The sequence below is a fragment of the Aphis gossypii genome, chromosome 1, assembly GCF_020184175.1.
Source record: "Aphis gossypii isolate Hap1 chromosome 1, ASM2018417v2, whole genome shotgun sequence".
NCBI lineage: Eukaryota > Metazoa > Arthropoda > Insecta > Hemiptera > Aphididae > Aphis > Aphis gossypii.
Window position 1 is genome coordinate 39,722,798 of NC_065530.1, and position 17,828 is coordinate 39,740,625.

Genomic DNA, 17,828 nt, shown 5'->3' on the forward strand with positions numbered 1-17,828 from the left:
CATTTATAAAATATATGATAGTGCGGAAGCAATATTTTCGTTTTAGGCCCTCTTTTAAAAAATAAAATATAACATAGGTAAATATTTAGTTGGAATTAGGAATTGAGAAAGTGTGTATAACTAATTAATATAGGTAATATAATCAGGGCTAGGATTTGTTTGCAATAAAAAATTGAAAAATATGCATTTTTTTTACCAAAAGATGCATTAAATTCAATATATGCAAAAACATGCAAAATAAAAATAGTACCATTTTCATTACAACAATATATATTGCTGAAATTACTTACATAAATTATTTTATTATACATACTTTATGGCTATTATATAATATTTATATACATATGCTTTTATTAACATCAAATTTTTAAATTCTGAACATAGGGATGAATGTATTGATTTTACAATGATGTGATTTTTTTTTTGTGTCTGTGTACAGAATAACTAGTCGAAATAAAACTTGAAAATTTAATACAAGGTTCCTTTTATACGAGTTGTTTTTATTGTAGATAAAAAAAATTAAAAATGGTTTGTCACAATTTTTATCTATAAGCGTTTATAGTTCAAATTTTTACGAAATCTGTTGAAAACGCCAAATTGTGCAAGTAATTTTAATATTGAAAAATCATAAAATTGTTTGTGTTTAAAACTAAGGATTCAAAATACAACACAACGCTTTCTATAGGTTTTTCTTCAAGTAGCTGTAAAACTTGAAGCATCATTATAGGAAAAATTTTAAGTGCGTTTGAATTTTAAATTTTTACGAAACCGCGTAACGATAACGATTTATCCTCAAACGATTTTAAATATTTGTTATTATTCAAAAAGTATAAGTCCTATATACTTGAAAATTTTAATTTTAGTATCAAAAATAGCAACACATTTTAACGAACGATCTAGAAATGTAAGATACATATATAGGCATATTATAGCGCATTCGAGTATTTTCAGGGGGCTAGGTCTATAAAATTATCGTTGTTTGTCCGTATTGTCATATATTATGGTATTTTCTAATAACTTTTATTTCTATAAGGTATTAGGTATAATTCATTTCTATTAATAAAACAACTAGTAATTTTGCAAATAATGAAATGGTTATCGACATTTTAATTATGATCTCACGGGCATATTAATAGAATTTACGTATTTAAAATTTGAAAAACATGTAAAACAAAAAAAAAAAATTATCAATTTCCAATTATTTCTTATTACGGTTTTGAATAAGAGGTCTTCAATACACTATTATAAGCAATCTAGCAATCTACTGGAACAAATCGATAATGATAATACTTCAAAATTTGAAGGAAGCGAGGAAGAAGATATAATAGATAATATTTTAGAAGATGATATGAATAATATTATTTGCTTTAGTTTTTAACATAAAATGACAGGATTTTGACGAAATGCGTGAAAAATAACTTATGTCGGCGACATGGGCGCAGTAATATAAGAGGCGCGTTTGAGTTAAAAATATTTTTTTTTTTTGTAACTTAGTTTTAAAACTCGATTATTTAAAAAATATGCCATAGCAATATTTTGATTAACACGTAAAAATGTAATATTATTATATTTATAATAAAATTATAATTACCTATGAAATAGAACAAAAATAAACACCAAAATAAAATTCGCCAAGGGCGCCACGGAGGGTAGTTACGGCACTGTGTATAGTATAGTATAGTACATATTAAGTACTAGATTTATTGAATAATATTGTTAAATATATTAATTAAATATATTGTTATACATAAGAGGTCTTTAATACACAGTAAAAAGTATAAAACCAGATACTCAAGCAGGTATATTACTACAAAATACATTACTAGATGTCGTAGCGAGGCGTTTGGGATCTCTAGAAAAAAATAGTAGGTATAGTAGCAAAATCAACTTTCTTGATTGAAACTTAAAAAAAGCTTCATTTGGATTGGCTGATAATGTAGAAAATACTCAAAAGTGGATAATAAAACAGTTGCTTGTTATAAACCTAACACAGTGAAACGTCAATCGTTTTATTTTAAAAATATTATGTTGTTTTTATCACATAGTAATTTATAATAATAAGACATGTATATGTTATTAAAATAAAAAATATAACTACGAAATATTAATAAGTTGATTATTATTATTAATTATTAGTTCATATTATGAACTATCCCGATAATTTCCATCACTAATAAATGTCATAGGTATATCATTTATAAGGTAGTTTTATAGATATTATTGGATAAAAGTGGTGGCCCTGAAAAGGGCCGTTTTAGTAAATGTATTAATGGCGTATATGAATTATTTGGAGCTGGTGTATTTGGTGACGGCCTTGGTACCTTCACTGACGGCGTGCTTGGCCAATTCACCGGGCAACAAGAGACGGACGGCGGTTTGGATTTCCCGACTTGTGATGGTCGAGCGCTTGTTGTAGTGGGCAAGACGACTGGATTCGGCGGCGATGCGTTCGAACAGATCGTTGACGAAACTGTTCATGATGCTCATGGCCTTTGAGGAAACTCCGGTGTCGGGATGTACTTGTTTCAACACTTTGTAGATGTAGATGGCGTACGATTCTTTCCTCTTGGGCTTGCGCTTCTTGTCGGATTTGGTGATGTTCTTTTGCGCCTTGCCGGACTTCTTCATTGCTTTGCCAGCGGATTTTCCTCCTGGAGCCATTTTAGAATATTATTCTGCGTTGTCGTTGTAAGCGTAACGGTTGACAGACGATATCTGAATGATGCGTTGACACGGAAAGACGATGGTATATATTAGTAATCAAGCGCTATACGTCGTTTGTTCATTGGTCAAAAACTTATCGAGTATAACAGAATAAATTGAATTCATCAGCGTGTGTGTTATCGTTAAGAATAATAGTTTCTCCACTAACAACATTATCATTATGTTGATAAAAAACAACACCGTTTAGTAGTAGTTGTAAAGCAAACGGTGTTGTGTAGTGTCGTCATAACGGTCGAATCGGTCCAATCGCAGTATTGTTCTCTAATTCACGGCTATATAAGCAACGTCCAGCCCGATTAGAGTATCATTCAGTTTTGAAACACAGTTCAACACAGTCGTCGAACGAAATTACAGTCATGAGCGGAAGAGGCAAAGCAGGCAAATCCAAAGGTGGTAAATCCAAGACCAGGTCGTCCCGTGCCGGACTCCAGTTCCCGGTCGGTCGTATCCATCGTCTGTTGAGGAAAGGAAACTACGCCGAACGTGTCGGAGCCGGAGCACCAGTGTACTTGGCCGCCGTCATGGAGTATTTGGCAGCTGAAGTTTTGGAGTTGGCCGGTAACGCTGCCCGTGACAACAAGAAATCTCGTATCATTCCCAGACATTTGCAATTGGCCATCAGAAATGACGAAGAATTGAACAAATTGTTGTCCGGAGTGACAATCGCCCAGGGCGGTGTGTTACCTAACATCCAAGCTGTTCTCTTGCCCAAAAAGACCGAAAAGAAAGTCTAAATTTTCATTAATTACACTTTGATGATATGATCCTATTACTAAAAAGGCCCTTTTCAGGGCCACCAAATATTCTATAATAAAATGTAGGCATATAAAATTTTTTTAATACCCATCTCTCCAACAACGTTCTACAAAAACAAATCAATCTTTGCGAATATAAGATATCCATAACACTATTACTTTTTCTCACAATATATTCTATAAATTGTTTACGTTGATATTTCACAATAATTATTATGTCCTAATAATGTAATTTGATGGTACTAATTATTAGCCCGTCGTTCAGTCGTTGTGTCGCTATGAATATTTCGCTCACATAATTACCACTGGTTTATTTTCATTCGAATTTGACAATACTATATATTTATATTTAGATTGAGTGATTTACGGAAAAACATTAAATATTATAGATTAACTGATTAAGTTATTTGAAGTCCAATATTGGCGTATACGTAATAATACCGTATATTTTGGCGTTGTGCTCGCCCCAGTGGCCCGTGCTATCACTGATCGCCATATTATCTTGATATTTTATTATTATGCTTTAATAGTTCAATATTGATATATTTTGTCAGTACCGCGGTACATGAATTTGTATGCTCAAACGTGTATTTTAATAAGTGATCGAAGCGCTAACACGACAATAACGGTGTTAAAATATTAGCGACACCAACGACGGGTTAGTGATTTTTTCAATTCAGTAGAAGAACGTATATGAGTGTGAAAAAAACTGTATACCTCCATATCTAATTATTAAGAAGTTCAATAATGACATAACAAAACAATTGAAAACGAGGCTGAAGAAAAGTTTAAAATTATCCCAAATGAAACGAGATGTAAAAGCCATGATTAATAATCGGTATTAAAAATGTTCATAGCTGTGCTTTCCTACAAAATAATAATTTATACTAGTTTATTATTAGTACAATCAATATAAATTGGTAAATTCAAAATTGTATAATTTACCAATCAGACCATAGTAAACACAATAGGTAAACCTACCTTGGAGTAAAGTCATTAAGGGTAACTTGTATCAGCATAATAATTAATAATATTTTATAATACTGTATTTTTTCTGAAATAATGATAACGAACATAATATCATACAGAATATAATGGTTACGTCATGATTACACTGAAAAAAAATACAAAAGATATATTAGGAAATTATATAAAATATTTTCAAAGATCCAATAAGTTCGTTTTACTGATAATAAAATTGGTATTGTGGTAAATTTATGATGATATAGTAGGTAAAGAATGAAAAGGAAATCAAATTGCGCGGTAAAAAAAAAAAAATGTTCATAAAATAAATGGTCAAAAGATCAATGCTGGGCGGTACCGGTCTATTATACACATTATTATGACCCATAAGTAATAATATTAGTAAAATGTATAAAAATGTTACGAGTAAAGACAGCAATGAAAAACATAAATTTATTAACGTATTTTTTTTTATCACAATAACAGTTAACCAACTTACCGTCGAATGTAGGTCGGTACACACTTGGTGGTGGTGATGAAAATATTGATATTAGCAAATAAAATTGGTGGCCCTGAAAAGGGCCTTTTTAAGAGAAGTGTTTAATATGTGTACGTGTGTGTGTTTAACCTCCGAAACCGTACAAGGTACGTCCTTGACGTTTCAGCGCGTAGACGACGTCCATGGCGGTAACGGTCTTCCTCTTGGCGTGTTCGGTGTAGGTGACTGCATCACGGATCACGTTCTCCAGGAATACTTTTAAAACTCCACGGGTCTCTTCGTAGATCAAACCGGAGATACGTTTCACACCTCCACGACGAGCTAACCGACGGATGGCGGGCTTGGTGATTCCCTGGATGTTATCACGCAACACCTTACGATGACGTTTGGCGCCTCCTTTTCCAAGACCTTTTCCTCCTTTACCGCGTCCGGTCATGGTGATTTTATGTAGTTTCCAACTTAGTGTTGCAAGACTTGCTGCTATGAACGCTGAACGTTGACTGATGCCCGGTTTACAAACGCCGTTATATTTATGCGTTTTACGGCGCGCGCACGGCCAATCGAAGTGCACCATTCCATTTCCCCCCTCTCCGATTATCGTTCACGCGCCGACCAATGAGAACCGCAGATACGAATCCGTTTTGTGTATAAATACTAGTGGTTTTCGTTGCAACGGACCATCAGTGTTTTACAGTTCGTTCGAGCAACACACAATCATCACCCAACAATGGCACGTACCAAGCAAACCGCCCGTAAATCCACCGGAGGCAAGGCCCCAAGGAAACAGCTGGCCACCAAAGCCGCACGTAAGAGCGCACCAGCTACCGGAGGAGTGAAGAAGCCACATCGTTACCGTCCGGGTACAGTCGCTCTCCGTGAAATCCGTCGTTACCAAAAGAGTACCGAGCTGTTGATCCGTAAATTGCCTTTCCAACGGCTTGTGCGTGAAATCGCCCAGGACTTCAAGACAGATTTGCGTTTCCAGAGCTCTGCCGTTATGGCATTGCAAGAAGCAAGCGAAGCGTACTTGGTCGGTCTTTTCGAAGACACCAACTTGTGCGCCATCCACGCCAAGCGTGTCACGATCATGCCAAAGGACATCCAATTGGCTCGTCGTATCCGCGGAGAACGTGCTTAAATCGTCCATTAACTCGTCCCCTTATCCCTTTAAAAAGGCCCTTTTCAGGGCCATCACGCAACATAATACAACTTTGTTTTTATAAAACACTTAATCTCACCAAGCGTAACTTACTCGTGTAAAGAGGTGATCCCTTTTAAATGTGTGAGACTTAAAAAATTATTATGTTTTTGCAGTACACCTCATCAATCAGTGGTCCGTATCACTTATTAATTTTACCCCATCTTAAATTCTTAACCTATTGTTAATTACTTAATAACACGTATTGTATTAAAAACCTGCGGTTACATTTTGCATGATCAAGGCGAATTAATTACTTTTTTTCCGTTATCTAATTTAAAAGTTCTAATCACCAATATATTATTCCTAATTAATCAATAGATAACACTGTATAATATTATTTTTTAGGAATTTTTGTCAGGTACAATGAGCAATGGTCATCGCGTATTTATAAATAAATACCGTGGACAACAATGAAATTACAGTCGATCAATTATTTTAACATCATAATCATTAGTTTGATAGATAATTGAATTTATGAATAATTTATCATAGATTTACTTTTAATTATATATATTTCTTAATGATATAACTTATAGTTATTATAAAGATATTTTACACAATACACTACCTTCACCGCCCACACAAAGTCTGCCTACGGTTATGTTAGGTATCCAATTCAATAATACGAATAGTGTTATTCGTTTTGTTTTATACCGTCAGGCCTTATCATGGGCATTATAAGTATAGTAATATGACCAGATTAATGGCGTTTTACCTACTATTTAGTAGTTTGCAAATATCCAAACTGTTTTCTTATACAAGAAAGCCGAGAAGATTTACGTAAATATTAATTAATAATCTATGTGGTATACTGGTATGACAAACAATAAAATACAAATCTATTGAAACATACACTACAATATAATAGGTACTGTTTGTAAAACAAGGTATTTTAAAATATTTTGTTATTATCAGTGTTCGGAATAGTTAATTAAAAAATGGTGACAGTAAGTTTTCTGTTCCAACTTTTTCGTTGTACGTCTTAACTCTTAACAATTGTAATACAATAATACCTAGTAAAAATAGTAACACATTATCTATCGGACGCTAGGTATTAACGTCGTATACATAACAGAAAAACAGGCCGCAACTTGCGAATGTTGTTATCGGGATGCAACCAACATTTACCACTAAAATAATTTCTAGATAAAAATTAAACATTAATATAAATGGAATTTTGAATAATAATTACATAATGGTCGACGGCATACTATTTATGATAGCAATGCATAAACAAATAAAAATAATTAATTTATATTATATTTTCTCAATATTTTATATTAAGAAAAAAGTTAAACTTTTATTTACTAAGGAAAAATGCGGTAAGTAAATTTTACGGATAGTTAAAAAATAGTAACGTTCACTGCATCGATTGGCGAATACATTAACAAATAATTTACAATCGGGTATAAATTACAATTGTGCTTTTAACACAAACCACAGGCCAACAGTAGGTGACCGTTATCAGGATTTAACAACAGAACGCTTGTTCGGCTGTTTAAGGGTTTTCTTCCCCCTACTGAACGTGAAATAATACATTTTTGTAAGTTGATATGAAAAATTGGTGGTCCTGAAAAGGACCGTTTTAAAGGGGTATTTGTGGGAAGTGAATAACAAGTAATTTACTACTTCTTCTTGGGAGCTGCGGTTTTCTTGGTCGGAGTCTTCTTTACTTTGGGTTTGGCAGCAACCGGTTTTTTCGGTTTCGCCGGAGATTTCTTCGGTTTGGATGCTGCTTTAGGCTTAGCAGCAACTGCTTTCTTGACTTTTTTAGCTGCTGGTTCTCCGGACGCGGGCTTCACTTTTTTGGCGGACGTTGATTTCCTCTTTGTAGCTCCCGGCGCCTTGACCTTCTTGACGACTGCTTTCTTCTTCTTGACAACGGCGGTCTTCTTTTTGGGTTTAACCTCGGCCACCGGTAATTTGAAGTGTCCAGACGCTCCGGTGCCTTTGGTCTGAAGGACAGTGCCATTAGCGACGGCGGCTTTCAAGAATTTCCTGATGAACGGCGCCAACTTGGCGGGATCGACTTTGTAGTTGGCTGCCAAGTATTTTTTGATTGCTGGCAGAGAAGATCCTTTCTTCTCCTTAAGCTCCTTGATCGCTGAAGTGACCATCACCGATGTGGTAGGATGATTGGCTGCGGGCTTCTTAGCTTTCGCTGCGGCGCCCACCTTCTTCTTGGCCGGGGATTTCTTCGCGGCTGGCGATGCGGTAACCGGAGCAGGAGCGGAAACGACTACGTTGTCTGTCATGTTGAAGTTGATATTGAAAATTGTATATAGTTTCAAAAACGCAAACGATATACTTATCGACGTCGAACGAAATGGTTCGTGACTATATACACCGTACCGTACCGACTAGTAAACCGCTGTGATTCGAGTCGTCGACGCGGTTACGGTTGTACAAACGTTTTTCGCGATTTCTCGGCAAGTAATTATCGTAGAGATCTAGTTTTGGGTTCTTTGGAAAGTCAACTAAATTTCATATGATATCTTATAACATTTTTACCGCTATCCGGTATCACAAAACCACCACGGATCGTTATTCACACGCTTCCGACCGGATTTTCGTACACCATGTTTAATGGTCTACCGTGTGACCGAAACCGAATGAAAATGTACAAAACCACTTTGAACACATTCTATACGAGTTTCCCAACAATTGGGTGTTTGCAGATTGACAATCGACCCATATGCCGATGAACGGTGGCTTTTCAAAATTGACGATTTTGGGTTAGTCGTTCGGCACGGCGTCATTAACGTTTCTACCATTGAAATGTTTCGAGGCAGACTTTACCTATAAAATATCTAGTCTTAATAGTGTTCAACTTAAAAAAATAATTATAATTATACACTATAAAAAGAATTTGGTCGAAAGTCGGTTTTAAATAAACAAAGTAGATACCTATAACTTTTTTTACAACATCAATTGTCTGGTAGATGATACACTGTAATGGAAGTACGCCTTAAAAATAGTTATATACTATAAAATTTTTTAAATTAACATTTTTCTGTTCTAGACAACTCTATTATAATAGATTAGTGTAATGGAGCTAAACTCTAATCCAGACAATAATTTAGTGTCGTACATTATAATAAATATTATATTCATTACTCAATAATTCAAAATATTGTTTTTTGTCTATTTCCAATTCGTGACTGATCTAATTAATTGATCTGTGATATAATAAACTAACCTAAAGTTTATACCATTGAAATTTATTTTGGCAGCCATTGCCAGCAAAATATCTAATCTTTGATATTAATTTGTTTTAAATTAAAATATTATATGAAGTGTACAATAGTATTATAAAAATATTCTAAAAAATTACCTCCTTTTAACATCATTTAAATATTATACTCATAACTTTACTAACAATTTATTTTATATATTATGATATATTATTTTATCTTTTATTAACACTAGTCATCTTCAATATGGACACAATCGCAATAATATAATGTTTCCTGGGTCTGCTCGTCCTCTGTCGAAATCCGGTAAAGTGACTCTCACTACATACAATTTTAAAAAATTATGAATATTATATTTATTACACAATTATTCAAAAATATTATTTTTTGGGTTTCCATTTTGTGACTGGTCTAATATAATGATCTGAAACACATTTTTTAAATGTTCATTTTTGATTTCTTAACTGTTTTGATGACTTGCTGGTCGAATGGTAGCCACATTTGTAAAAACGTAATTCATAATGTTAATTAAAACAAACATTAGGTTTACTTGAATTCTAAAGATAACTCAACTCATTAAATTGTATTCTAGTACTTCAGATGTATTTTAACAAGATATTAAAATAGGTAAATTATCCAAATGTTTCGATTATTTATTTATTTATTTATTTATTTTTTTTTTTGTACCACAGAAAAATAACCCGGTGAAAAAAACGGGTGAGCAAGTAAGGATGATTATAAATATTTAATTATTATGATAATGAATGTTTCTATCTTATAATAGTATTAACTGTTGTTATTTAATTTTGTGTGTGTGTCATTGCGCATACTAAAATTGTCTCACCGCACACACACTATCGTGAAGTCGTGTAGAAAACATCATCTAATCACGTCTAGTATCTTAAACTGACCAACCATTTTCTATCATGAAAACTTTATACATATATTACAGAGTGAAAAGGCAATAGCCTGGTGCTCTAAGTAAGCAACCAACGCAAATTGAAAAATTGTTTATTTTCTGTTAACGCTCCTAAATTCTTTTCTAACAAACAGCAGCTTCATTGTTCACGTCGAAGACGCAACATCGAGTGGTAAAATGATACGTGCAGACCGATGCAGTTGTCGCTCAAGTTCCTGCCTATCACTTATTATATAACCGACTTGGTGACTTGGAGCATCAGCAGCTGCAGTAAAGTTGTCCGTAAAATGATAAGCGAAAGAGGCTTGATAAGACTCCGAAGCAAGAACAAGCCAACAGTCAGACAAGAAACTCTTAATATTATTTTTTATAAATAGTTTCTACGGAGCCCATCAGAAATTACGGAACTATGGAAGAAAATTTTAAATAATATAATAATATGTATTTTTAACTATTCTACAAATGAAATAAATATCCTTTAATAGTTTTAATTTGTTTTATCTGAAAAATTTAAGAGTATACATTAATCTGTAAATAATTTGTTTTTAATTTTAACACTGGCTTATATATAATATTATATAATACCTAGTTTTCCAAATGCTGCACAAGACTACTGCACCCTTTACAAGGGTCTGAACGGAAGCGTTGTCTGAGGAAAAAGTCATTTCCTGCAACACCTGATGATATTGAAGGCCTTCACATATTACTAATGGACAATTTACATTAATACTGCAAAATCCATAAAATAAGTAAATTAATTTTTATACTTTAATTTAAGTAGTATAAATACCAACAACTTTATATTTTAAATCAAGGTCCCTTTAAACTAACAAATCAAAGGTTTAATTTTTTGTAATATTTGCACCAAAATTAAGATATGATAATTATTTAAGTAATTATTAATTAAAATATTAGGTTCAGGTAGCAGGATATGACATTCGAGGATGTACAAAAAAAAGATACCTATCAAATATTTACTTTTCAAGTAATATTTATAAAAATATGGTAAGTCATAAATATTATAATCAAGAAAATTAATATTAGCTCTCAAATAGGTATTACTCAGCTCCAAATCTTCAGAAAATGTTAATTTTGCACCTGAATCCACCAAGACTTCAGCATCTACACTGCCCATGGCAAATAATTAAAAATCATAAAAATAAACAAAATAAGCAATTATGTAATAATGCACATACCTACTTTGTTATAGAGTTTTCCAATGGTGTATGCAATATTATCAGGAAAGATTAAAGAAAATATATATTGACTTGATGTCATACATTACAAATGTGTTACCATTAATACGAAGCCAACTCACAGTAATAACCGATTATTATTATAATTTCCCGATATGGAATGACGAATGCAGTCAAAACAATATTCCTCAAAAGTGATCATCAAGGATTTTATTTTCATTTTTGCCAGGTGCCTATAAAATATAGTTCAAACACTTTTTAGTTTTTTTTTTTTTTTTTGTTTAATGAAAATGAAAGTACATGATTAACTTTTTAATTTGTTAGACAGTAATATGTTTCATTATAAATAAAAAAAACTTGTATATACCTACCTCTTAATTACAAAACAACAAATTGCTGCCAGAGTGTTGATAATGGTAATTTTTGTATATTGAAACTATAAAATAATACTTATCTTAATTTAACAAATAAATTGATTTAGGTTCATTACTCACAGGTATTAGTTCTACCATATTTTCCTGCTGTAAAAACTGAGGACATCCTATCAACGGAGGACGGATTCAAAGAATTTTTGGTTACGTAATCCAATTTCCCAATTTAATGATGTGTTTTGAGCAATTTTTATTTGATTATATTTGGAGATATTGGATTGAAACGATTTGAAAATCTGATATTATATTATAATATTTTTTTTTATTATTGGTTGTGCCGCACATAAACATAAATTAGTTATTTAAAAATCATAATTTAAGACATAAATAATAAATAATAATAATTATTACTGATATAACTATATCAGTCGACAGTCAATAGTAGAAAACAATAGTTTTACTATTGTATACGTCTTTGTATTTCAGTGGTTCTCACTTATCATTCAATTATTTATATTGTAAACATTACAATAGACCAGTTCAAAGCAATGTTAAATGTTTGTTGTTTAATATTATTCTATTTTTGTTATATTTCTATTAGGTATATTAGGTATCGATAACGATAGCCGCGCGCGTGTGTTATGATGAGAGGGGACCTGCGCGGTCGCGTCGGTCGTATGGATAGACCAGGTTGGGTCAGATAATATAATTTTGTATTATGATTAAATTGTATATAGTCTACTGTGGCACTCCACGACCGATTAATTATATAAAAGAACAATATATCTTATTTAGAGTGCACACATTATTATTCGAGAAGCTTTTATTTGTTAGTTTAAGCGATTCAACTATGTTAATTGTAATTCATTTGAATGAATCATTCGATTATTCCCCATCACTAGTTGTTCGAACCGGCTTGTTAGTCAATCTTACATAATATTCATAATATTATTATCTGTTGGATTAAAAGGGTTATAAATTATAATTATTTTTATATAATACATAGTAACATATTTTATTTAATACGACCTAAACTTGAACACCTATTATGGGCACTTTTACACTTTTGAATTAAAATGTTGAATAAAACCCGGTGACGACTACATTTAAAAATCAACCGGTGGTCGGTCTACAGTAAATTTTAAAAATTTTGGTGGCCCTGAAAAGGGCCGTTTTAGGGGGTGATATTAATATTTTTAACGGATAATTTAATTAAGCACGTTCTCCGCGGATACGACGAGCCAATTGGATGTCCTTTGGCATGATCGTGACACGCTTGGCGTGGATGGCGCACAAGTTGGTGTCTTCGAAGAGACCGACCAAGTACGCTTCGCTCGCCTCTTGCAATGCCATGACGGCAGAGCTCTGGAAACGCAAATCGGTCTTGAAGTCCTGGGCGATTTCACGCACAAGCCGTTGGAAAGGCAATTTACGGATCAACAGCTCGGTACTCTTTTGGTAACGACGGATTTCACGGAGAGCGACTGTACCCGGACGGTAACGATGTGGCTTCTTCACTCCTCCGGTGCTGGTGCGCTCTTACGTGCGGCTTTGGTGGCCAGCTGTTTCCTTGGGGCCTTGCCTCCGGTGGATTTGCGGGCTGTTTGCTTGGTACGTGCCATTTTGGTTAGTTAGCTGTTGTTGCTCGGTCAAACTGTAAAACACTGATGTTCAATGCAACGAAACCACTAGTATTTATACACGAAACGGATTCGTATCTGCTGTTTTCATTGGTCGGCAGGTGACGATAATCGGTAAGTGGGAGAAATGGAATGGTGCACTTCGATTGGCCGTGCGCGCGCCGTAAAACGCATAAATAAAACGGCGTTTGTAAACCAGGCATCAGTCAACGTTCAGCGTTCACAGTAGCAAGTCTTGCAGTTCTAAGTTGGAAACTACATAAAATCAACATGACCGGACGCGGTAAAGGAGGAAAAGGTCTTGGAAAAGGAGGCGCCAAACGTCATCGTAAGGTGTTGCGTGATAACATCCAGGGAATCACCAAGCCCGCCATCCGTCGTTTAGCTCGCCGTGGAGGAGTGAAACGTATCTCCGGTTTGATCTACGAAGAGACCCGTGGAGTGTTAAAAGTATTCCTTGAGAACGTGATCCGTGATGCCGTCACATACACTGAGCACGCCAAGCGCAAGACCGTTACCGCCATGGACGTCGTCTACGCACTGAAACGTCAAGGACGTACCTTGTACGGTTTCGGTGGTTAAACGCATACATGTACACATAAACACTTACCTTAAAAAGGCCCTTTTCAGGGCCACAAATTTAATTTTACTTTTGCTATAAGTGGTATAGTTTGTTTATTTGCGTTACAACACCCATAACGTGTTAAGTTATTCACGTAAAATATAAGTTGCGTATGTAATATGATGAGGGAATTAAAAAAAATCGTTTCGCTTTCAAGATGTACATAAGACAAAATAATATTTCATACGAGTATCGTTATAGTATATTAATTAACAGACCGAATTTCCCGAACAAACTGCGTCCATGTTAACGGTTGCTCATGCTCACGTTATTATTTTTGTTACGTTCGTGGTTAAATAATATTTTTAGTGTAGAATGTGTAGATACTTCCGACATATCCGCTTTCCATATTTGTATGTATTTGTGCTGCCTTGCATTGCTTCTTTATTTATTCTATTACCATTTTTTTATGGATCCAGTTTGATTTCCTTTTCATTTTGGACCAACTCATTTATTCACTGCTACTAATTTATAATAACAACTTTTTTTATGCGTAGGTATCTGACAATTATTTAAAAAAATAATAACTTGATTTTTCATTAACTTCTAGAATCACAAATAAACTTAAATGTTTTTTAATTATTCATTGCTATTTTTATTTATTTGTATACCTACTTTGTGAATTTTTTAAAAATAACTTTAGCATATCGGAGCGTTGAGAATATTATATTAAATATTTTAATGAGTTATTAAAACTCATATTAACTTAATATTATATTTTTCGTATTCTTATTTTTCAGTGTAATCACAAATTTATTATAATATACTGTATAATATGTAAATATATGGCATTGGTAAAGCGTGTGATCTACCGGGTCGTCCACCGTGATCTACGATTAATGTATTAAATATAGCTATTCAATTTTTTTAATTAAATTACATTTTTATTTTTGTTTTGATAGATACCTATATTGTGTATTGTGTCAACTACCTAAACCTAAGTACAAAAATATAATTTGATACTTTTGAATTCATCTGCATTTCACGTCATATAGGTAATCTCGCATTGGCCGAGAGGAAGCAATGCGAAAGCAGTCCCCTCCCGGTCGTCGGTTTCAAACTGCAAAAAAAAAAAGGTAATCTCGCATTAAAAGAACTTTAATCTTTTTTTGCTTTTCAAGCTTTACTAGGTATACTCATAACATACCATAATATAATTAAAGAATAGGTCATTGGCATTTTTTATTATAGATACGTTACTCATATTATCGAGATATCTCGATTATTGAATTAAAGTCGTTATCGAATGATATTTTCGGCGGTGACCTGCGATTTGTATTTACAGCGCGACAAGTTAGAATCGAATTGTTCAATGTACACATAATATAATAATAGGTTTTTTAAATTCAGTTTTTATTTTATTAATCATTACTAACCTATCTATGAATCTATGTGACTGTATATTTATAAAACATGTAAAAGTAATTTATTAAAAATTAAAATGTATAAATTAATTTATAACGCGTCGAATGTTTTCTATTAACCAGTAGGCATAATAAGTAATAACTAATAGTTTACTGTAGTAAAAATAATTTGTATTTCTTACCAATTCAATAGGATTATTTAAAAATTTGGTTTCTAGCGATTTTCATAACTAATTCGATAATTTCAATTATAAGATATTATTACTCGATTTTTCGTTCAAAACATTTCAACCATTTTGATCGAGTGATCTCTCGTTAATGGCAATAACTAATCATTCGATTAAGCCCATCACTACAGTTATATTAATAGTAGATCACAAGCTTTACCAAAGTCAAATATATGTATTCGAAAAATAATTAATAGCTACATAAATATAAGTTTGTGAAATAATTTATCATTATTTCAGAAACAAAATTGTACAAAGTAATATATAAATAATTGACATATAATGCTGGTGTAATTAATTATATGCGCAACACAATTATGTCAGTTTAAACAATTCATAATTATTACATAGAACATTAATTTCAGTAAAATTTTGTAAAAATGAGATATATAATATAGTATATTATATATAATGATATAACACAAATCATATATTACATTATTTACATGTAGTTATATTGATCGAATATTTATAACCATATGATACACAATTTAATTATATATTCATATATGCAATTTTGGAACCATACATAATATAATAAGTACGCATCAAATTTGATATAAACAATAATTACATTATTGAATGGGTTTTATAATTGAACACAATTTTCAATTCATTATCCGAATCTTTGGGACTAAAGATTAATAAAAAATTGCATAGTATATTGATCAAACAACGAAAAAATTGGTGCCTGAAAAGGCCTTTTTAATAATAGAAGAGATCACTTGTTGGAATTGTAACTTAGACCTTCTTTTCGGTCTTTTTGGGCAAGAGAACAGCCTGGATGTTGGGCAACACACCGCCTTGGGCGATTGTCACTCCGGACAACAATTTGTTCAATTCTTCGTCATTTCTGATGGCCAATTGCAAATGTCTGGGAATGATACGAGATTTCTTGTTGTCACGGGCAGCGTTACCGGCCAACTCCAAAACTTCAGCTGCCAAATATTCCATGACGGCGGCCAAGTATACCGGTGCCCCGGCTCCGACACGTTCGGCGTAGTTTCCTTTTCTCAACAGACGGTGAATACGACCGACCGGGAACTGGAGTCCGGCACGGGACGACCTGGTCTTGGATTTACCTCCTTTGGATTTGCCTGCTTTGCCTCTTCCGCTCATGATTGGAAATTCGTTTGACTGTTTTCGACTGCGTTTCAAAACTGAATGATGACAAACATAGGCTGGACGTTCATTATATAGCCGTGAACTAGACAACAATACTGCGATTGGACCAATTCGACCGTTATGACGACGCTACACAACATCGTTTGCTTTACAACTACTACTAAACGGTGTTGTTTTTAATTGACACAAATGATGATTTTGTTAGTGGAGAAACTAATATTCTTTACGATAACATAAACACTGATGAACTCAGTTTGTTCTGTTATACTTGATAAGCTGTCGACCAATGAACAAACGACGTATTGCCCTTGATTACTAATATATACCATCGCCTTACTGTGTATAGCATCATTCTGATATCGTCTGTTTAACGTTCAACTCGCAACGAAAACATATAGTAATCAAAAATGGCTCCAGGAGGAAAATCCGCTGGCAAAGCAATGAAGAAGTCCGGCAAGGCGCAAAAGAACATCACCAAATCCGACAAGAAGCGCAAGCCCAAGAGGAAAGAATCGTACGCCATCTACATCTACAAAGTGTTGAAACAAGTACATCCCGACACCGGAGTTTCTTCAAAGGCCATGAGCATCATGAACAGTTTCGTCAACGATCTGTTCGAACGTATCGCCTCTGAATCCAGTCGTCTTGCCCACTACAACAAGCGCTCGACCATCACAAGTCGGGAAATCCAAACCGCCGTCCGTCTCTTGTTGCCCGGTGAATTGGCCAAGCACGCCGTCAGTGAAGGTACAAAAGCCGTGACCAAATACACCAGTTCCAAATAATTCCTCCTCGCCTATCGGCTTAACATTTAAAACGGCCCTTTTCAGGGCCACTACATACTTCAATACTAAATTATTAATTAAAAAGTCGTCGATGTCCAGTAAAATAATGTTTATTATTATAGAGCAAAATAAAAATGTATTAATTTTATTTACGTTCTGTGTCGCTAAAGATATAACACACATTTGGTTAAAATCTCAAATGTTTTTGAGTTTGTTCAGCATGTATTGAAAATTTTATTTTCC

The 17,828-nt window shown here is 33.5% G+C and overlaps 8 protein-coding genes and 1 pseudogene across 8 annotated transcripts; 4 read left to right on the forward strand and 5 right to left on the reverse strand.

Annotated features, from left to right (window-relative positions):
- Window positions 1-2,239: 2,239 nt before the first annotated feature.
- Window positions 2,240-2,735, reverse strand: LOC126548901 (histone H2B). Its single transcript, XM_050196964.1, has one exon. It carries the CDS (start codon window positions 2,659-2,661, stop codon window positions 2,284-2,286), a length of 378 nt encoding a protein of 125 aa, XP_050052921.1. The 5' UTR covers window positions 2,662-2,735; the 3' UTR covers window positions 2,240-2,283.
- Window positions 2,736-3,033: 298 nt separating this feature from the next.
- Window positions 3,034-3,558, forward strand: LOC126548907 (histone H2A). Its single transcript, XM_050196970.1, has one exon. It carries the CDS (start codon window positions 3,081-3,083, stop codon window positions 3,456-3,458), a length of 378 nt encoding a protein of 125 aa, XP_050052927.1. The 5' UTR covers window positions 3,034-3,080; the 3' UTR covers window positions 3,459-3,558.
- A 1,447-nt stretch (window positions 3,559-5,005) lies between these two features.
- LOC126548896 (histone H4-like) lies at window positions 5,006-5,530 on the reverse strand. The gene has a single exon (XM_050196960.1). It carries the CDS (start codon window positions 5,513-5,515, stop codon window positions 5,066-5,068), a length of 450 nt encoding a protein of 149 aa, XP_050052917.1. The 5' UTR covers window positions 5,516-5,530; the 3' UTR covers window positions 5,006-5,065.
- Window positions 5,531-5,605: 75 nt separating this feature from the next.
- LOC126548897 (histone H3) lies at window positions 5,606-6,127 on the forward strand. The gene has a single exon (XM_050196961.1). It carries the CDS (start codon window positions 5,669-5,671, stop codon window positions 6,077-6,079), a length of 411 nt encoding a protein of 136 aa, XP_050052918.1. The 5' UTR covers window positions 5,606-5,668; the 3' UTR covers window positions 6,080-6,127.
- A 1,529-nt stretch (window positions 6,128-7,656) lies between these two features.
- Window positions 7,657-8,461, reverse strand: LOC126548893 (histone H1A, sperm-like). Its single transcript, XM_050196957.1, has one exon. It carries the CDS (start codon window positions 8,395-8,397, stop codon window positions 7,768-7,770), a length of 630 nt encoding a protein of 209 aa, XP_050052914.1. The 5' UTR covers window positions 8,398-8,461; the 3' UTR covers window positions 7,657-7,767.
- Window positions 8,462-12,982: 4,521 nt separating this feature from the next.
- Window positions 12,983-13,452, reverse strand: LOC126548898 (histone H3-like; annotated as a pseudogene).
- A 194-nt stretch (window positions 13,453-13,646) lies between these two features.
- On the forward strand, window positions 13,647-14,044 carry LOC126548909 (histone H4). The gene has a single exon (XM_050196972.1). The coding sequence runs from the start codon at window positions 13,733-13,735 to the stop codon at window positions 14,042-14,044; it is 312 nt and encodes a 103-aa protein (XP_050052929.1). The 5' UTR covers window positions 13,647-13,732.
- A 2,332-nt stretch (window positions 14,045-16,376) lies between these two features.
- LOC126548904 (histone H2A) lies at window positions 16,377-16,853 on the reverse strand. The gene has a single exon (XM_050196967.1). The coding sequence runs from the start codon at window positions 16,792-16,794 to the stop codon at window positions 16,417-16,419; it is 378 nt and encodes a 125-aa protein (XP_050052924.1). The 5' UTR covers window positions 16,795-16,853; the 3' UTR covers window positions 16,377-16,416.
- A 280-nt stretch (window positions 16,854-17,133) lies between these two features.
- Window positions 17,134-17,629, forward strand: LOC126548906 (histone H2B-like). The gene has a single exon (XM_050196969.1). It carries the CDS (start codon window positions 17,208-17,210, stop codon window positions 17,583-17,585), a length of 378 nt encoding a protein of 125 aa, XP_050052926.1. The 5' UTR covers window positions 17,134-17,207; the 3' UTR covers window positions 17,586-17,629.
- Window positions 17,630-17,828: the final 199 nt, after the last annotated feature.

Coding starts and splice junctions, on each gene's coding strand:
- LOC126548906 (XM_050196969.1), top strand. CDS start 17,208: ATGGCTCCAGGAGGAAAATCCGCTGGCAAAGCAATGAAGAAGTCCGGC.
- LOC126548893 (XM_050196957.1), bottom strand. CDS start 8,397: ATGACAGACAACGTAGTCGTTTCCGCTCCTGCTCCGGTTACCGCATCG.
- LOC126548907 (XM_050196970.1), top strand. CDS start 3,081: ATGAGCGGAAGAGGCAAAGCAGGCAAATCCAAAGGTGGTAAATCCAAG.
- LOC126548904 (XM_050196967.1), bottom strand. CDS start 16,794: ATGAGCGGAAGAGGCAAAGCAGGCAAATCCAAAGGAGGTAAATCCAAG.
- LOC126548901 (XM_050196964.1), bottom strand. CDS start 2,661: ATGGCTCCAGGAGGAAAATCCGCTGGCAAAGCAATGAAGAAGTCCGGC.
- LOC126548896 (XM_050196960.1), bottom strand. CDS start 5,515: ATGGTGCACTTCGATTGGCCGTGCGCGCGCCGTAAAACGCATAAATAT.
- LOC126548909 (XM_050196972.1), top strand. CDS start 13,733: ATGACCGGACGCGGTAAAGGAGGAAAAGGTCTTGGAAAAGGAGGCGCC.
- LOC126548897 (XM_050196961.1), top strand. CDS start 5,669: ATGGCACGTACCAAGCAAACCGCCCGTAAATCCACCGGAGGCAAGGCC.